This window comes from Sus scrofa, chromosome 18 (genome assembly GCF_000003025.6).
Source record: "Sus scrofa isolate TJ Tabasco breed Duroc chromosome 18, Sscrofa11.1, whole genome shotgun sequence".
Classification (NCBI taxonomy): Eukaryota; Metazoa; Chordata; class Mammalia; order Artiodactyla; family Suidae; genus Sus; species Sus scrofa.
The window spans coordinates 48,521,740-48,540,648 of record NC_010460.4 but is presented as its reverse complement, the minus strand read 5'-3'; the positions used below and the strand labels follow the sequence as shown (position 1 = coordinate 48,540,648).

The 18,909-nt window shown below is 49.6% G+C and overlaps 1 protein-coding gene across 6 annotated transcripts; it reads right to left on the bottom strand.

Moving 5' to 3' along the window:
• Window positions 1,382–17,735, bottom strand: HUS1 (HUS1 checkpoint clamp component). 6 transcript variants are annotated; one of them, XR_002340201.1, is made up of 9 exons: window positions 17,560–17,735; window positions 16,818–16,945; window positions 16,545–16,721; window positions 14,569–14,676; window positions 13,522–13,596; window positions 9,724–9,823; window positions 8,383–8,502; window positions 5,967–6,144; window positions 1,382–2,640 (listed from the first exon to the last, which is right to left on the bottom strand). XR_002340201.1 is itself a non-coding variant. In NM_001136511.1 (9 exon segments), coding segments are annotated over 9 exon segments (864 nt in total). In that variant the 5' UTR covers window positions 17,612–17,684; the 3' UTR covers window positions 5,887–6,061.

Genomic DNA, 18,909 nt, shown 5'->3' with positions numbered 1-18,909 from the left:
ATGAGGTTGCTGGTTTGATCCCTGGCCTTGCTCAGTGGGTTAGGATCCCGCGTTACAGTGAGCTGGGGTGTAGGTCGCAGACGTGGCTTGGATCTGGCGTTGCTGTGGCTGTGGGGTAGGCCGGCAGCTGTAGCTCCAATTGGACCCCTAGCCTGGGAACCTCCATATGCCGCGGGTGCGGCCCTAAAAAAGAAAAAAGGGGCAAAGCCATCAGGGTGTGTGCCACGTAAAAGACACCTGTGTTTCAAAGGGTAAGTGGACTGTAGAACAGACTAGAGTGAGGATGGGTCTGTGCCCACCTCAAGGCAAATTCCACACAGCATTTTTAGGCGCACAGTTAAAAAAGCCTAATGCTGAGCCTCCCTGCGGCGACCCTTACAGGCTCATTATTGGCCCACCTGTGCCTGACTATCCTGTCTCCACTCTGCACCCCACCTCACGCTTCCTTCCCACTCTTCTGTGCTTTACTCTGCTAGAAATGAGGAAAGAAATCTGCCAGTTTTCCTGCCTTTCCACTCGTCCCCTACTTCCTACTATTGTAAAGCACAGGTCGTGTCAGGGGACACTTCCAGCCATCCTCTAAGGACCGGAGCTAAGGGCTTTGCCTGTCCGTCACTTCATCACCCGCCATCAGGTTCAACTGTGCAGGAATATAAAATGCAGGCGTCCTCAGAGCGTGTGCCATGGTTTTGGCCTCAGGAGCTCTCTCCCGTGGTGTGTCCGTGGTCCGTGTGCACCCTCCCAAGATGGGGCAGGAAGGTCCTGTGCTGCCCAGCTGGACTCCTGAAGTCTGGGCCGCCACCTTCGCAGACAGCCCTGATCGCTGCCTGGTGTCGGGCAGTTTTAACACCCAACTCTCAGTGATGGATAGAAAACAAGACAGAATACAGGCGAGGGAACAGAGAGCCAAAAACAGAGCAAACCAACCAGACTCACCAGGCCTCACACGTACCAGGCACTAAGTAGACGTCACATGCAGGGGACACCCTACTTAACAGCAGGGACGCATTCTGCTCAAGAGCACAGGGGACATTCTCCAAGAGACTGTACCTTAGGTCTTAGTAGACTTTAAAAGATAAGTATCACATAAAGTAAGATATCTTCTCTGAACACAACAGATGAAGTCAGAATTCATCAGCAGAAGAAAAATGGAAAATTCCCAAACATACAGAGATTATACAACACACTCTAGAACAACCAGCGGGGCAGAGGATAAATCAGTGGAGACTAGAAAATACTTGGAAATGAATGAAGGCGCCAAAACTTAGGAGATGCAGAAAAAGGGAAACGTGGAACTTTAAATGCCTACATTAAAAATAAGGATCTCAAATCAACACCTAACTTTATACCTTAAGGAACCGGAAGAACAACCAAACACACATTTAAAGCCACACCAAACGTATTATTTTATAGAATTGATATCCTAAAACATGAATAAAAGTCGTCCTTAGAAAGCTCTGCATTTACATCAATCCAGACCACGTGACAAAAGTCGAACCCTGCATTTGCAGGGCAAGGCTGATTCAGGACAACGCCATGGTCCCTGGCAGATGGCCCCGCTAAGCTCCCCCTGCAGAGCTGAATTTGAGCCACCACTGTCTCCTGGTTGTTTCCAACACGTCCAGTCTGAAGGGAGGTCTGCCTGCATCACTAGGAACAGAGGCACCAAACACCCCCAAGTCACACTGATGCTTCGTTCCCGTTTGGTAAGACCGCAGGCTCCAGAAACTGGTGATGCCCTGTCACGAGCTGCTTCGGAGGATGTGCTGTGAAAATTAAGTCTCAAGTCCAATATTTAGGAAACTATAATTGCCAGCTGATGATGTACTGCATTCAAATAATAAGTATTACTCAGTCCCATAAAAATGATTTATTTTCGTTACAAAGCCAAGTATAAAAGTTTTAGAAAATACCTAAGTTTACAAAAATTGAAATCAAACATCCAGAAATAACCAAGTTTAAATGCTGGTACCTATTTTCCCAATCTTTTTCTATCACGCACACACGTACATTGTTATTCTCCAAACTGGGATCAGACGGTACACACGAAAGCCTGATCTGCTTTTTGTAACTTAACTGGAAGTCACAGACATTTTGCATTATCAGTACATTTTTTTCTGTAACATTACTCTTAGAGTATGAAACACTGTATCAAACTACAGATTGTTTAACCAATCCCCCCTATTTCATGTTTTTTTAGTAGAACTGTATAAAAGACTCTTTTTTTTTCTTTTTGGGCCATACAGAGTCATGTGGAAGTTCCTGGGCCAGGAACGGAATTCCAGCCACAGCTGTGGTAACACCAGATCCTTAAGCCGCTGTGCCAGGCCGAGAACTGAACTGGAATGCCACCGCGACAAGCCGGATCATCAACCCACTGCGCCACATCAGAGACCCTCAAACACCTTCGAATATGTGAATGTGTGTGTAAATTCCTAAAAGGAGTATTAAAGCAAAGGGCACACACCTTTCTGAAGGCTTTCATACGTCACCCACACCAGACTGGACTCTGAAGAAGGTGCACACGCAGAGTCCACACTCCCACGGCAGTGGCTGATGGGCCCCATGCTTCCCCTGGTCGTCTCGTTACGGAGGCTAACAGTCAAAGAGACGGTTCGTCCCTCCTGCACTGAGAAGCAGCTGTAAAAACACAGAAAAGTGCCCAAGCCTCCTTGCAAACCCCCATTAGAATCCGCATAAAAGGGCAGACCTGCAGCCCTTCAAAACCATGCTCTGCTCACTGGGCCACACCCACCAAGAACGTGGGCACCGCGACACCCCTGCTGCTCCTGCAGCAGGGCCGGGATTCCAGCCCAGGGCTGACGCTGAGGCCGCAGTCCAGGACTGCCCCCACCAGGCCCTGGGGACTGTGGTGGGTAAGTGGCCCCGTAGGGAGGATGACCAGGAGCTCGGACAGTCTCTGCCCGCTGGGGATCAGGGATTCTTAAACACCCCTGACCCTGCACAGACTGAGCTCCAGACGTGGTTCCCAAAGCGACCTGGGTCTGAGCATGGCCACCAAGGACAGCCCTCCACACGGCTGAGTCTTACACGAGCACCGTCGAAGGGTGTCCCTAAAAGCCAGAAAGCTATTTACAAAGAAACCTCAACCCTCTGGAGCTCCCGCTGTGGCTCAGCAGAAACGAATCTAACCGGCATCCATGAGGACACAGGCTCGATCCTTGGCCTCGCTCCGTGAGGATCTGATTGCTGCGAGCTGTGGTGTAGGTCACAGATATGGCTCGGATCACGTGTTGCTGTGGCTGTGGTATAGGCTGGTAGCTACAGCTCCAATTCAATCCCTAGCCTGGGAACCTCCATGTGCCTCGAATGCGGCCCTAAAAAGACAAAAAGAAAGAAAGCAAGCAAGCTCAACACTTTGAGATGTCAGTCTTGAAATAAGTTAATTTTTTAAGTTATATTCCTTCCTCTAAATGGACTAAACTGCTATGACCTAGCCCAGCGACCTTGCTTTGGCAAACTGTGCAGAGAAGCAGCACTGCTTGCTGCCCCGTGCTGCAGTTTCCATCAGCTCCCAGCAGTGCGGGAAGAAGGGCCACCCTCGCTCAACAGCTCTGTGGGAGGCGGAGGCCGAGGCAAACACAAAGCAGCAAGTCTCACCAACAATCAGCAAGAGACCCCAGCGCCTCAACTCCAACTCAGAAGGCCCCCTTGGCCACACCCACCCAGAGAAAACCTTGAGCCATCCAGAAAACCATCAAATCAGGTTTACTTAACTATATGGGGTGAGGGGAGTTCCCGTCGTGGCGCAGTGGTTAATGAATCCGACTAGGAACCATGAGGTTGCGGGTTCGATCCCTGGCCTTGCTCAATGGGTTGAGGATCTGGCGTTCCCCTGAGCTGTGGTGTAAGTCGCAGACGCGGCTCGGACCCCGTTGCTGTGGCTCTGGTGTGGGCAGGTGGCTACAGCTCCAATTCGACCCCTAGCCTGGGAACTCCATGTGCCGAGGGAGTGGCCCTAGAAAAAGTCAAAAAGACAATAATAATAATAAAGCGAGACTTTAAAAAACAAACAGACAAACAAAAAAAACCATATGGGGTGAGGGAAATTATGTCTGGTTTGATTCTAATCCCAGCCCTGCCATCAGCTATTAACCTACTCTGCCAAATCAAGCCTCAGAATGTCTGTGCTGCTCTGATCTGCCCAGGCCCTGCCTGCGTCCTCCGCACAAGGCCTGCGTGTCTGACACCTGGACGACGGAGGGCTGAAAACTGAGGGCGCCCTGTGTGACGCAGGTGAGGAGATTATCTTACACTATCTTCATCATACACCGAAAACCATCACTGGAATAATCAGGAAGAACTAATCTTCCAGGCTGGTACGTCACGAGCACATCTTAACAGAAATCTAAGTTTCATTCAACTATTTTCAGGTATTGCTTCATTGTACGTCATGATTTTTATGTTTTATCACTATAGCTAGAATTAATTTTGCTATAAGCCATAAAGGGAAGACTTCGAATTCAAATGAGGAGCTCCTGGCTCAGCAGGTTAAGAACCCAACTAGTGTCCATGAGGAGGTGGGTTTGATCCCTGGCCTTGCTCAGTGGGTTAAGAATCTGGCACTGGCATGAGCTGTGGTGTAGGTCACAGACTCGGCTCAGATCCTGCATTGCTGTAGCTGTGGTGTAGGGCAATTCAACCTCCTAGTCTGGAAACTTCCATATGCTGCAGGTGCGGCCATAAAAAAAAAAAAAATTCAAAGGATATTCTGACTCTGATTTTAAAAGTGTTAGTTTAACAAAATATTACATCCCATTTAAACTAACATTAGTAAACATTGGAGGAGTCATTCAAAAACAGTGGTTTTACCAAATAATAGGAAAATACATAAAATAATTTTTCAGTGTGGCTGTTGTTCCACTTCTTCCTTTTACCCGAAGCAACTGCCTTGTTTTTCAAGCTGGTGTGGTGACGGTAAGGTCATGTTTATGATGTCCGCCTCCAGAGGACAGGTGAGACTCACTCAAAATAGGAATTACGATGAAAAATGAGAAAGCTGACCCACCAGCACCCATATCAGCCATGACACCCAGACAGAAACATCATCTCATTGCTGAACACAGACACTGGCTGAAACTTCTTGTTTCTCCTGTAAATACAGGAGAACGACAGATCCACTGCGATGGGGAAGGAAGAATTATAAGGATTACAACCTGGGACCACACTGGCCTCAGGAAGGCACTGGAGGAGCAAGGGCCTCGAGAGCTGGGTCAGCTGGACCAGCTCTCACAGCACCACCAGGGGCCGACTCGTGGATGTCACATCAAGACTCCACACGCTATATACAGCCAGACACCCACTGACGCTCTGGGTGACCGCGGTGAAAGGAGAGTCTCCAAGTGATGGCCCAGGACAGGCAAGTGCATGGAAACTTAAGGGCTCCAGGTCTGTCCCCTACAACATGCTGAGCTGGAGACAGGGCCTTGGAGACAAAAATGTCACGCCCAACAAACATTATTTTTGCCATTTTTTTTTTTTTTTTAGGGCCGCACCTGCAGCATATGGAGGTTCCCAGGCTAGAGGTCTAATCGGAGCTACAGCTGCCAGCCTACACCACAGCCACAGCAACACAGGATCTGAGCCATGTCTGTGTCCTACACCATAGCTCACAGCAATGCCGGATCCTTAACCCACTGAGTGAGGCCAGGGATCGATCCCTCAACCTCATGGTTCCTAGTCGGATTTGTTTCTGCTGCACCATGACGGGAACTCTTATTTTTGCCAATTTTGATTACCACACCAATTCTAAATACAGGAGAATGTTCACAACTTCAATAAGAAAGTTTAAAGTCTGAAAAAAATAAATTTTATCCTTTCAATCTCTTAGCGGCAAAACAAAGCAGACAGAACAAAGAAGAAATATAAAGAAATATATATCCTACTGTATTTCATTAATTCAATTTCTAGTTAAAATATTATAGAAGGAAAAAGTAAAAACACACCGGATGGCTGTGAGGACAGAGACAATGACTTAGCAGACATCACCCACTGCTTCGGGCTGAGACCCAGGTCCCGGGCCCCGTCCAGGGAGGGGGTGCTATGACAGCGCGGGGATGAAGTACTGCAGGGAAGCGTCTTCGTGGAGCAGGTCAAAGTGGACGATCTTGTTACTCACGATATCTGGGGGAAAAGAAGCCTCTGCTGTACAGACCTGCTCCAGCAACACGCTCTCCCCTCGCAAGGCTGCCGCAGCCTCTCCCCGCATCGCCCCTGGAGGCACACGGCCTCCCCCATCTGTCCACCAGCCCCTGGGATACCACGGGGCGCCAGCTCACCCACAGACTGCCCCCAGGAAGCTGCTGAGGTCTCCGGTGAAAAACGCACAGGGCAGACTTCCCAGAACCTCCCCGACCCCGGACAACGTGCCTGGGGCAGGCAGCGTTTCCCTCCCCCTCCCCCGGCACAGCCTGAGCCAGCTGCGGGACGTGCAGGAGGCAGCCTCCGAGGCTGGGGCGGTGCCAAGGCCCCGGGCCTGGGACACAGAGCAGCGAGCCAGGGGAGGTCATGCCGCCGGGGCAGGTGAGCTAGCTGCGGGGCAGGCCACCCCTGAGGAGAGCTGGCCGAAGCAGATCAAGCCAGGTGGTGAGGGGAAGGGCGGACCGAGAGCCGAGCCTGGCTGCAGAGACCAGTCCCAGGAGGAGGGAAGGTGGGGAGGGGACCCCGAGGACCAGCAGAAGGACACGACTCAGGAGAAGTGCTGACAGAGGCAGTGGAGCCAACACCTGGAGACGATGCCCCAAGGACAGAACTGCTGGCAGAAAAGGAGGTCCAGGGGCGAAAGAAACGGTGTGAGAAAGTCAGCTCTGGCTGCCCTCATCTGCCGGTCCCCCTCTCTGCCACATTTGGGTGCACCAGTCACCTTTCTGAGTCAGGAGCCGCTGGGATGCAGGCTCAGGCCTGACGCAGCGCAGCTGGGGCCACACCCCTCCCCACGCTTCCACTATGCAGACGGGAGGGGTGGCTGCCAAGGACCTGCATGGGGCATCACTAGGAGCTTTTTCCGAGGACAGACTCCAGGCTCTGAAGAGGCATCAGCACTTAACAAGGCCCCGGTGATGGGTGTCCACGCTGACAATTTGGGAAGCACTGGCTGAAACCTACGAGGACCTTGCTCCCTCAGCCCTAGGAGCACCCACACCACAGCTGCTCAAGATGCAGCGCAGGTGGATCTGGCACCTCGCAGCACGACCCCGGAATCCAGGGGCTCTCACTGCTCCTTTTCCGACAGGGTTCTCCGACCCTCCTCCTGGGCTCTCTCCACACCTAATGCCTTCCTCCTGCACTCATGCTGCTCCCCTCCCTTTAACAGAGCCATCTAGAATTTTCTAATCCTTCTCTACAGAGTGCTGACCATCTGATGATTACCAGTCATCCTGGGCCACCCTTCTCAGCTCTGTTCACTGGAGGCTGAGTGCTCAGGCTGGGAGTTCACACGCATCTGGTGTCACTTGCAAGCAAGGCCACAGTTTGCTTTCAACGGCTGTGATCTCGACAGCAAGGAAACAGAGCCTTGAAAAATTCTCAGCAAGTGAGCCCTTCCTCATATGATCAAGGAATGAAGGGTGACGAAGCAGGTGTGAAACTGAGAAAGACAGGCCAACCAGAATCCAGAGACTAGCGTTAAAAACCACTGTTAAAAATCAGGAGTAGGAGTTTCCATTGTGGTGCAGTGGAAACAAATCCAACTAGTATCTATGAGGACACGGGTTCAATCTCTGGCCCTGCTCAGTGGGTTAAGGATCAGGCACTGCCATGAGCTATGGTGTAGGTCACAGACACGGCTCAGATCCCGCATTGCTGTGGCTGTGGCGTAGGCTGACAGTTGCAGCTCTGATTTGACCGCTAGCCTGGGAATTTCCATATGCTGTGAATATGGCCCTAAAAAAAGCAAATCAATCAATCAATCAGGAGTCGAGAGGAAGCATGGATGACAAGATACAGGATAAAGATAAATGAAAAGGTCATGTTTAGACAGAGGAAGGGAACAAACGCACTGAGATGGGAACTTAAATCCAAGCCCAATGGCGTCAGGGACTCCGCACAGGTTAACACTGGATTAACACAACCAGGCTGGGCTGGGCAGGCCCCTGGGGCTGCTCTCCTGATGCAGACCCCATGTGACGCCAGACGAGGCAGCCCAGGCCCATCTCCATGCACTATGGCTGCAGGCCTCTAGGAGCCAAGAGTCCTTGCAGGTGTTTTTGTAGCCATGAATACTCAAAACACCCAATACCCCAGAAACTGGAGTCCACGTGCCTGAGCTGTTTTGTGGCTTTTACGAGACTGCATACAGCTTGTGAAGACTACAACTGATTAAAGTATCTGAAATATGAAAAACAAATCAAAATGCAAACTTACTGCATGTGGCCTTTGTAGGATTTACTTGTTGTCCAGCAAGAAACTGTAAGAGCTTCCTAATATCTATTTGCACTTCAGCCATTTGTTCTGAGTTTCCATCTTGAGAAGTGTTTTCAGAAGCTAAAATGACAGAACATTTTAAAATACAATTATCTTTAGGTGGAACAGGGAGCCCAGAGACAGCACAGTGACTGTTTAGTTAAGTAGACGCCTTAGCGTTACCACTGATTCGGGCAGCCTGAGGTACTGCATGATACTCAGGAATCATTCGCTAAGCAAACACTGAAGTGCTCACTCCTCAAAACACTATGCTAATTTCCAGGGAATCCTCATTTACAGGGATCTGAACATGACCCGATGTCCTCCTTCAGGTCAAAGAAGCTGGTTATCGATTAGAAACATACACAGCGGAAGGAAGGCCTCTCATGATAAAGTGGAATGAAAGGAACTGTCCTCTCCACTGCAGGAAGGATCAAAGCCCTTCTTTATTATCAAACAAAGTGAGGAATGCCAAAACACGTCACTCGGTGCAGCTGCTATCAAAGCTGTATTCACACGGATTTCACTTTGCTCCAGCAGCGTGCCCGTCACTATAAAGTGCCAGCCCTTTCAATGCTGCGCTCAAGTGTGTCTGTAATAAGAGCACATGCAGTAATAAATTTTAATTCTTAAACTGACAGGGGCCTTATCAGATCTACCTGGGAACCCACGGATGACGAGAACCGTTTTCATGCTGGTGAGCACTGTCCCCAGGGCCTCTGCCTGGCTCCCTGCTGGAACACTGCTTCCAAGGCCTGCCCACTGCTGTGTGCTCTGCAGCACAGCTTCTAATCCCTGAGTCCATCCGCTCAGCCACAGCTTACTGTACCGATTCCATAGTCCCTCAGCACCTTGTATGAGACAAAAAATCTGATGATGTGTGAAAAGCTTGTATTTGCGAATATAATTTTCTAAGTACCAAAGAGACTAAAGCAGGAGAAAATAAGAAATGTTATGTACATTTCTGATACCATCTCAGATGAAAAACTGCCACCTTTAGTAGCAGAAACAGGAATTCAAGCACACTGTCCAGCCCCAGCCCAGACTTCTGCACGCGGAGTGAGTGCAAGGCCAGTCCTTCAGCCACCCAGCGGAGGCAGAGCCCCTTATGCCTGGAGGCTGACCTTCCCACCACACTGCAGCAACAAGGGACTCAACCTCAATTATGCGTTCCCTCCCCAAGCACCGCATTGTTCCGAATTTCAACCATTTTCCATTTAGAGCCCTACAGCTAGAGGAAGGCGTGTCATCTGAAACAACTGATTTATCAAAAGCACAGTTAAGGCCCACTGGGAAGCTTACCTAACGGAGGATTTCCAAGATCTTTAAAATGAGTTGTAATACACACTAGTTCAGTTTCTATTTTCAAGTTCAATTCTCCATTTAGGTTTGCTTCGATAATCTGCAAATTGAGTATTTTACAGTCTTAAGAAGGAAAAGCAAAAGGGAAAAAACAAAGTGGATGTCAGCTTCCAACAAACTAGGTGACAAGGTGGCCCCCCCTCAAAGCCCAGTACATCCTGACAGCACCAAGTCCCACACGGCATCAGTGACAGAGCAACAACAAGGCCGGAGAACCAGGAACTCAGAAGTCCCCAGAGCAGCCCCTCTAAGCGCAGAAGGAAGACCTGAGAATGGGAAAGGGGGGCGGGGGGGAGGTGGCGGGGGCTCTGCCAGGCACTCTGACTCTGCGGACATCATGTAACTGGCGTGAAATGGAGCAAGGAGGACAGCAGGGAACGCGGAGGTTGTAAGCTCGCCAACTGCCTTATTTTTACAAATGGGCCAAACCATCTATTTTAACTACCAATTCGACGTAACCAGAAAGCCTTCAGAATTTCAGGGCAACATAAGTGTTTACCTATCAAGTAAAGTCAGATGTTGGGAGGGGAGATTTCCACATTTGGAGAGGCCCAGAGATACTGTCCAGGGCCCCGTGGGCACTGAGCTCTCTGCATTCACGGCATACCTGGGCTTGGTGACCCCGCCCCCCCCCCCCCCCCCAACGCCAGGCCTCCCGTGTCGCCCCTCACTCCCAACAGTGCCCCGGATTTCTCCCAGGATCGAGGGGCCCTTTCCTTTCAACCTCCACCCTCCACCAACCAGCTGGGTCTCTGGACTGGGCAGAACCTAGAAATGAAGTTCAGAGAAAGATACATGTACCAAGATATGGCCTAAGATTTTGTGAATCGGCCCATGGCCTACTGCACTTTTTTTTTTTTTTTTTTTTAATTTTATGGCCTCGCCCATGGCATATGGAAGTTCCCAAGCCTGGGATTGAATCTGAGCCACAGCTGCAACAACACCGGATCTTTTAACCCACCGTGCTGGGCAGGGGATTGAACCTGTGCCTTGGCAGCAACCTGAGCCACTGCAGTGGGATTTTTAACCCACTGCGCCACAGTAGGAATGCCCCTGCACTACTTTTGATGTTGGCATCTCCCCATTTCTAAGCCTGGCAGGTGCTTGGGAAGCCCAGGCAGTTCCCAAGTCAGCATTTACTCAACCAATAATTCAAGACAGCCACCCGGCCAGTGGAAAGCCAAAGGCGGCGGTCCACTTGGGGCTGAGGTGGGCCGAAGGCGCAGCACGGAGGGAGGAGGGGTGAGACTGGTGGAGAATGAACTCGCTGCTCCTCTGGGCTGTGCCACAGCTAAGTCTGTCTACACCTGGGAACAGGATCTCGTATTCCTCATTCACGTTCCTCCAAATTACTGAACTCCCAATAGTTCTCATTCTAGAGACAAAATCAAAAAAATTGTTTAAACTTGGGTGAGCTGATATCCAAGGCTTTGATACTGCACGGAAAGCGTCCTCCCTGCTTCCTTGCATAGCCTAGCAAACGCCCTCTGATGGGAGGTATTCAGTTCAGCACTGCTCCCCCTCCACTCAGGAATACACGGTTATGCTGCTAAGCCAACTCTACTATACAGAAACAACACCTGACTGACATAAAACATGTAAAGCGACCCTTGTGAATATTCCGGACTGCTTACTGGGACTCTGTAAAGCCAACACCTGACACAGGCCTGGCTGTTTCAAATAAGCACACTCAATATTTACCGGTAAATTCTCATCACTTTTGAGAAACAGTAGCTCTATATAAAGATTTAGTCAAGAAAGCAGTTTGAGGAATTCCCTCGTGGCACAGCAGGTTAAGGCTCCACTGTTGTCACTACATTGGCTTGGGTTGCTGCTGTGGCACAGGGTTTGATCCCTGGCCTGGGAACTTCCAAATGCTGGTGAGACCAAAAAAAAAAGCAGCTTGAATGTCCTAGATTCACTTTACTTTTCCTTTTTTTTTTTTTTTTTTGCTTTTTAGGACCATGCTCGAACATAAGGAGGTTCCCAGGCTAAGGGTCAAATCAGACCAACAGCTGCCGGCCTACACCACAGCCACAGCCACCATGGGATCCGAGCCGTGTCTGCGACCTACACCACAGCTCAGGGCAACGCCAGATCTTTAGCCCACTGAGCGAGGCCAGGGATCGAACCCGCAACCTCATGGTTCCTAGTATGATTGTTTCCACCGTGCCACAACAAGAACTCCCGATTCACTTTATTTTATTTATTTTTTTGTCCTTTTTTTTTTTTTGCCTTTATAGGGCTGCTCCCTACTCTAACTTGCCATATGCTCGATAAACTTTCTGTTTAGTATTTCAAATTGCAGTAGCCACTCCACAAAATTCTTACTTGTTTTTAAACACTCTAGGGGAGAGAAAAACACCATGGATGATTTTATCTAAGCAACTTTGCTGACTCATTTCCACTGGACCAAAAGAACAAACAATTGGATCCTTGAATTAATTGCCCTGCCCTTTCTCTCCCGGGCCTCTCTGAACCTCTCTGGGGGTGCCCAGGATATGCCCAGAGGAAGCTTCCAGCCTGACAACTGGATCAACATCAAGGGCAGCACAGGACACCAGTTCTGCACAGCACACACTGCTCCACCAGAAGCTGACTGTAAATTAAAATGAAATCCATAAAGATTAAGTCACGAAAGAAAAACACTCCTAAGTGAACACAACTGCAGAGACAAAACAGCCCATAAACGTTTTCTAGGCTTCACAAAACTTTTGTAATTCCAAAGATCTCCTAAATCTACATATCATTCCAGGTCCACGCACCAATACCTATAAACCGCTACAAGTGGCAGCCCACAGTGGGCGGCTACCACGCAAAGATGGGTAAGACAGCTCCCCTATTCAGGAAGCCGCCGGCTCAACAGGGGTTTTAAGATGTTAGCAGGTAACTTACCATGTAGTGCTGAGCAGAGCAGCCCAGCAGAGGGGCTTACAGCCAGGGCAGCGGGAGACGGTCTGGGAATTTCGAGGGACTGTGAGACTCTCCCAGGGGAAGGTGGGAGAGAAGCCGCTGGATGTGAAATGGCAGAGGGGGACTCTGGAAAGAGCTGGCATTGCGGGGTGGGTGAAGAGTCTAGAGTGGCTCTGCAAGGAAGTGTGGCCATGTGGCAGGTGACGAGGCCTGGGGACAGTGAAGGGCAACAGCTGATGCTTCCTCAGGGGGACCGAAACATACTCAAACGAGTTTTGGGGAGGGCGGGTGAGGAACTCAGGAGAGGCCCAGGAGTGAAGGAGGACCCACACAATTCCCCATCACTGTCACATTACAGCATCCCTGACACCAGACCTGCACAACAGGAAAGTCAGCCCGCCCCTCCACCTGGCCTAGGAGCTGCTCGGAGGAAGAGGCATGTATTCTAGGGGCTCTTTGTCCCAGGCTCACTGAGACATGTGCCAAGTAGACAGACACTCAACTCACTGCCAGCATTCGTGGTCATAAAAACACATGCACGTTCTCAGACAGGACAGAGAATATTCTATCCAAAACAGAAGGAAAGAAAGCCAGAACTGTGGAATGTCTTAACACACCATAAATATAAATGGGAAACAAGGGCAAACACAAGTGAGGAGAGCTGAAAAGCACTGGAATGGGTTTCTAGGAGCACCCGTTTCTGGCCCACGCAGGTCCCAGAACTTGAACGTGAGGCCACCAAGCCTCCACCAGAGGAGGCCCCTCCCAGGACACGGAGCTTAAAGCATGCACTTAGGAGCTCTTTCTGAAGAAATGAGAACTTACAAGGTGATTGCTGATGTTTTTCATCTTTTCCACAACACTTTTCATCGTCTTCAAGGCTGGTAAATAGATACTAACCTATGAAGCCAACGAGAAAGACCGGGAGTGTGAAAAACAGAACACAACCAAGTACTGAAAAGTGCTGGTTATCTCTGGAACATGTGTACACTTAAAACCCCTGGAATCCTGTTTTTAAATTGTCTGAAAAAGGTGTTTTTAAAATATAAAAACTCTACAGCTTCACCAACTCCTGCCTGCCTCCGGTTACCTCAGCGACCACGTCCCTGCGGGCTTTCTTCTGGTTCTAGGACTACAGCCCTGCAGCTGAGATGCCCCGTACACACCCTAGGGGAGTGAGACTCAGCCGGGCAGAGGCTGCCCCCTGCGGGGCTCACACCTGGCCTTCTCCTACTCTGTGCAAAACATGGGGCAGCGCCGCGGCAGGGCTCAGACTGGGATACAACAGTGCCGGCTTTTTCCCAGTGTAGATGTCTTCCAGGAGAGGTCGGGTAACGACTCCGTTCAGTGTATGTTCACAATCTCTTCTTCAGCGAATTGGGAGCAGGAGGCAAAGGACCCTTTGGGATCACCTTCATTTCCAGCGGCTCTCGGGCTTGTGTCAGAAGATCTAAAACAGCCTCTCCTTTCGGCCCTTACACACACCTGGGACATCACTCCTTACAAGACAAAGAAAAAACCAAGTCCTGAGAAACGCACCCTGGTGCCAAGGACCATCGCTCCCGAGAGGTGCAACGTCCTCCACGTGCCACTTTAGTTCCAAGCGCCATTACTGAGCAAGACTATCTCCTAACTGTAAAGGGCGTGGTGTTTCTGTCATACACAACACTATTTTAAGATGTTTTACGTAAGCAACTAAAGGCAAATATTCCAACTTCTTCCCCCGGAGTATCCTTTAAAAATGAATGCCCCTTGCTTTTCAGACACCACACAACTCTTAAATAAAACAGACGGCAAGACTATAACTGAAATCAGAGACTTCCAATCACACCATTTACTGTGCGGTGAGGAGAGACACTAGGCATCACTCACGTCAGCCTCTGGGACTGTAGGTTCCTGTAAGTCCTTCCACAGTTTTCTAGGAATAACCTTTACGGGGATGTCATGTGTCACAATGCGATTACTGCTTGACAAGGATAACTGCCAAGAGAAGAATTTAAACAATTTTTATAACTTGAAAAAAGAACTGAAAGACAAAAAAAGTTGATACCAAATTTAATAGAATGTTCTCAAGTCACTCATCAGAGTCCATTTAGCACATATTAATGGGGTGCTGTTCCAGCTCTGGGTCCTCTTAGGAGCTGGAAGTGTCCTCAACAAGAACAAGATAAAGTCCCTGAGGTGCCAACGGTACGCATGGGTCAGTAAGGAAGAGAACGCACAAACTGTGTGAGCTGATGCAATATGTACAATCACTACTGCAGTCAAACAGCAACCAGGTGAGCATGTGAAGAGGTTCTTAGCTAGGAGATCAGAAAAAGCTTCTCTGAGAGGTGATGTTTCAGATCGGACCAGAACAAGGAGAAGCTGTCAGCCACAGAAAAATAGGGACGAGGGGCACAGTGTTCTCCCAGGCAGGGGAACAGCGTGTGTAAAGTCGTGAGGCTTTTCAGACACCACACAACTCTTAAAGGGGTGTAGAAGGGACCGAGAGACCCTTTTGTGTGCAGGGGACACTCAGTGTGCAAAAGCACTGGAAGGATAAAACTAGGCTTGTCTATGTGCAGAGGCTCCTATGAGACTCATAATGAAGCAAGATATCCTGCACTTCAAGATAGAAAAGCAGTATATGTTGCTATTTTGCTTTTCTTTAAGCATCTGGAGAACCATACTACACTTACATTGTGAGGTGAAATACTCTGATTAGCTCTAAGAACTGCCTAACTGCCAAGAGCTGAGAAAAAAGTATGAAGAAAAGGAATCCTCCTCCATAGAGCACTAAATTAAATGCAGTGCTCACACATCAAATAAAAGTACACAGGAGTTCCCGTTGTGGCTCAGCAGGTTAAGGACCTGATGTTGTCTCTGAAAGGATGCAGGTTCGATCCCTGGCCTCGTTCTACCAGTGGGTTAAGGATCTGGAGTTGCCACAAACTGTGGTGTGGGTCACAGATGCGGCTCAGATCTGGTGTTGCTGAGGTTGTGCCACAGGCTGGCAGCCACAGCTCCAATTTGACCCCTAGCCTGGGAATTTGCAAAGCCTCAAGTGTGACTGTAAAAAGAAAAAAAAAAAGGTGTTAATGGCAGAAGAGGGGAAGAAGGGAGGGACACACAAACACTTGAAAGGTGAAAATGGAGAGAAACAACTGTTTCTAGACTGGGTGACAATACCAGTAAAAGAAATGGAGATGCTGGGGGGTGGGGGGATGTGCCTGGGCTGTGGGATGGAAATCCTGTGAAATCAGATGGTTATGATCATTATACAATGACAGATGTGATCAATTCATTTGAGTAATTAAAAACAAAAAAAAGAACCATGTACCATACAAAAAAAGAAAGAAAGAAATGGAGATGCTGGAATATGCAAATCTAAGAAAAAAGATGCAGATGTGTTATTTCATAGGCAAAGCAGGATCCTACTTGAACAGTACATGATAACAATGTCATTTAAATGCAAGGAGGATCTGGGTGGCTAGGATCCATGAGGATTCGGGTTTGCTCCCTGGCCCCGCTCAGAGGTTGAGGATCCAGAGTTAAGGATCTGCAATGGCGTTGCCATGAGCTCTGGTGTAAATCGCAGATGCGGCTTGGATCCTGCGTGACTGTGGTGTAGGCCAGCAGCTGTAGCCCCGATTAGACCCCTAGCCCTGGGAATTTCCATATGATGTGGGTGCAGCCCTAAAAAAGCAAAAAAAAAAAAAAAACCTTAAAAATAAAAAATAAACACAAGGAGGACAGACCTTTCATTTCAATAAAACCAATTAGCTTCCCACATAGCGTTAACATGCCTAGGCTTATAACTTCTAATTCCTTCTGGGAAGTTTAAGAAACGATCCCTTCCTACTTACCAGCTCTATAGAAACTGTGAGGCATGGAAAGTGTTTATTAGTCAGCTTGATTTTCAAAGATCTGGCATTCTGGGCAGTTTTCAAGGCTCGAGATAAATTTTCCGACGTTAGCTCTAAATAAATCTCGTTGTTTTGTGCAGAGACACCTTCCATTTGAAATTCGCTGAAGAAGTTCTCCTAAGGGAAAAAAAGGCGGCGGGAGGGGGGGACATGTACGCCCTTCCCAATGGCATTTAGGGGGAGTCTGCAGGCCTCTCAGGAGCTGGCACTCACCTGTTCCAGCTCACACCACATGCTCACCCCTCCATTGGCCACCTTGTCAGAGAGGATGAAATTCAACTTATCCGGGCTGATGCGCAGCGTGCAGGTTTTGGCAAGCTTGGCTATCATGTTACTGACTCCTATAGCAAAGGGTTAAAATAAGAAATCACTAAGAAGCAGGCCGAGTATCCCAGACGCCACGTCAGCCTGCAGAACTCCCGATTCAGTTCGGCATGGTGCGCTTTCCCGGTGGAGAAAATCCCGTTTACACTACGACCCACCGGGAATACCGCTTTATCCCGCTGAAGTCACGCCAGCCTCTCAACAGGCCTGCACGGTAGCATCGCCCGCCGCCCTCAGGACTGGAAGAAAGAAACCCAGACTCAGAGGCTAACTGGTGCCGATCGGTCGCATTCGTTCATTCCGGGCCCACCTGCGGCCGCTGGGTCCTGCAGGGGGCAAGACTAGGCCGGCAGGGGCGGAGAGCGCTCTGGGACCGGAGTGGAAATAGAGGTCTGCGTCTTTAGGGGCCGGCGACCAGTTTAAGGAAAGCCACGCAAGGCAAGTCCGGTTTTAGGAACCATTCACGTCCACCTGCGCCCGCCGCCAGCCTCCGGCTGGGCCCCCATCCCTTTCGGCCCCACCCCGCCCCTCCTCGCAGGGCCCCAGCCGCGCGCACTGCCTCCTTCCCGGCCGCCCTCCCTCCACTCTGCCCTCCTCTCCACGACCTGGGCCGACGCGGCCGCTTACTCACGGGTGAAGTGGTTCAGACAGGCCCCGTCCACAATCTTGGCCCGAAACTTCATGGCGGGACGCGGCCCGCCGGGGGCGTCTGCCGGCGACACACTCCAGTGCGTCCCGCCTTAAGCTTCCCGCCGGAAACGCCGCAGCCCCGCCCTGGGTTCCGCCCGCCTCTTTGGGGCGGGGAGCCGGGCCTTTGGGTCCCGCCCCCGGGGTGTGGCAGCATCTGCCGGAAGTGACGCCATCACCCGCCCTCAGGTGCAGGAAGTGGTTCCGAGGCGGCCCAACTTGAAAGAACTTTTGCGATACTTATTTCCAGTGCTGTTTCAGAACCTCAGAAATAAAGTCAATCCTTTATTTATAAAGTATTAGGTGAAACGATCGCTTAAATATACACCTCTGATGTGGGGGAGCTTTAGAACCTCCCCTCATGTTGCTTTAAAATTGCTTTAAATTTCAAATTTGAGTCCGGTTGTGGCTCAAAGGTCACTAGCATCCACGAGGAGGCAGGTTCAGTCCCTGCCTTGCTCGCTGGGTTAAAGGACCCAGAGTGGCCATGAGCTGTGGTGTGGGTGGCAGAGGAGGCTGAGATCTTGAGTTGCTGTGGCTCTGGGGCAGGCGGGCAGCTGCAGCTCCCATTTGACCCCTCGCCTGGGAACTTCCATATGCTGCAGCTGCGCCCCTAAGAAAAGAATAAATCATTAGATGAAGTGGTTGCTCTGGAAGTCATGGATGTGATTAAATAATGTATCTGAACAAGCTTTGTAAACAGTGTTTCATAATATATTGATATTTACCTTAAATCACTTAGTTTTTTGCCATTTAAAAAAAACCATTTTTTTTAGGCATAACAACATCTATGGTGTTGGGTGTTTGGGGAAAATTGTCTAACCATAAATGACTGAGTTGATTTGTTCAAGAGGAAAAAAATTAGGAGTTCCTGTCATGGCTCAGTGGTTAATGAATCCGACTAGGAACCATGAGGTTGTGGGTTCGATCCCTGGCCTCGCTCAGTGGGTTAAGGATCCGGCGTTGCCTTGAGCTGTGGTGTAGGCCACAGAGGCGGCTCGGATCTGGCGTTGCTGTGGCTCTGGCATAGGCTGGCGGCTATAGCTCTGGTTAGACCCCTAGCCTGGGAACCTCCACATGCCACCAGTGCAGGCCTAGAAAAGACAGACAAAAAAAAAAAAAAAAAGGAAAAAAATTAACTTTTTGGCGATATTAACCCCCCAAAAATAGAAAGTTTTTTTTTAAACTTCCTAAGAAGATATGTGAGTATATATGCTGTACAAAGGCCCAAATAATACAGGGAATTTTGAAATTAAGCTGTAACAATCTTTTCTTGAAAGAAAACAGGGATCTT

Coding starts and splice junctions, on each gene's coding strand:
- HUS1 (XM_021078446.1), bottom strand. CDS start 17,611: ATGAAGTTTCGGGCCAAGATTGTGGACGGGGCCTGTCTGAACCACTTC. Junction 16,946..17,559: donor CTGTCTGAACCACTTCACCC/GTGAGTAAGCGG, acceptor CCTTTGCTATAG/GAGTCAGTAACATGATAGCC. Junction 6,145..8,382: donor TCCTACAAAGGCCACATGCA/GTAAGTTTGCAT, acceptor CTTTTCCCCCAG/ATATCGTGAGTAACAAGATC.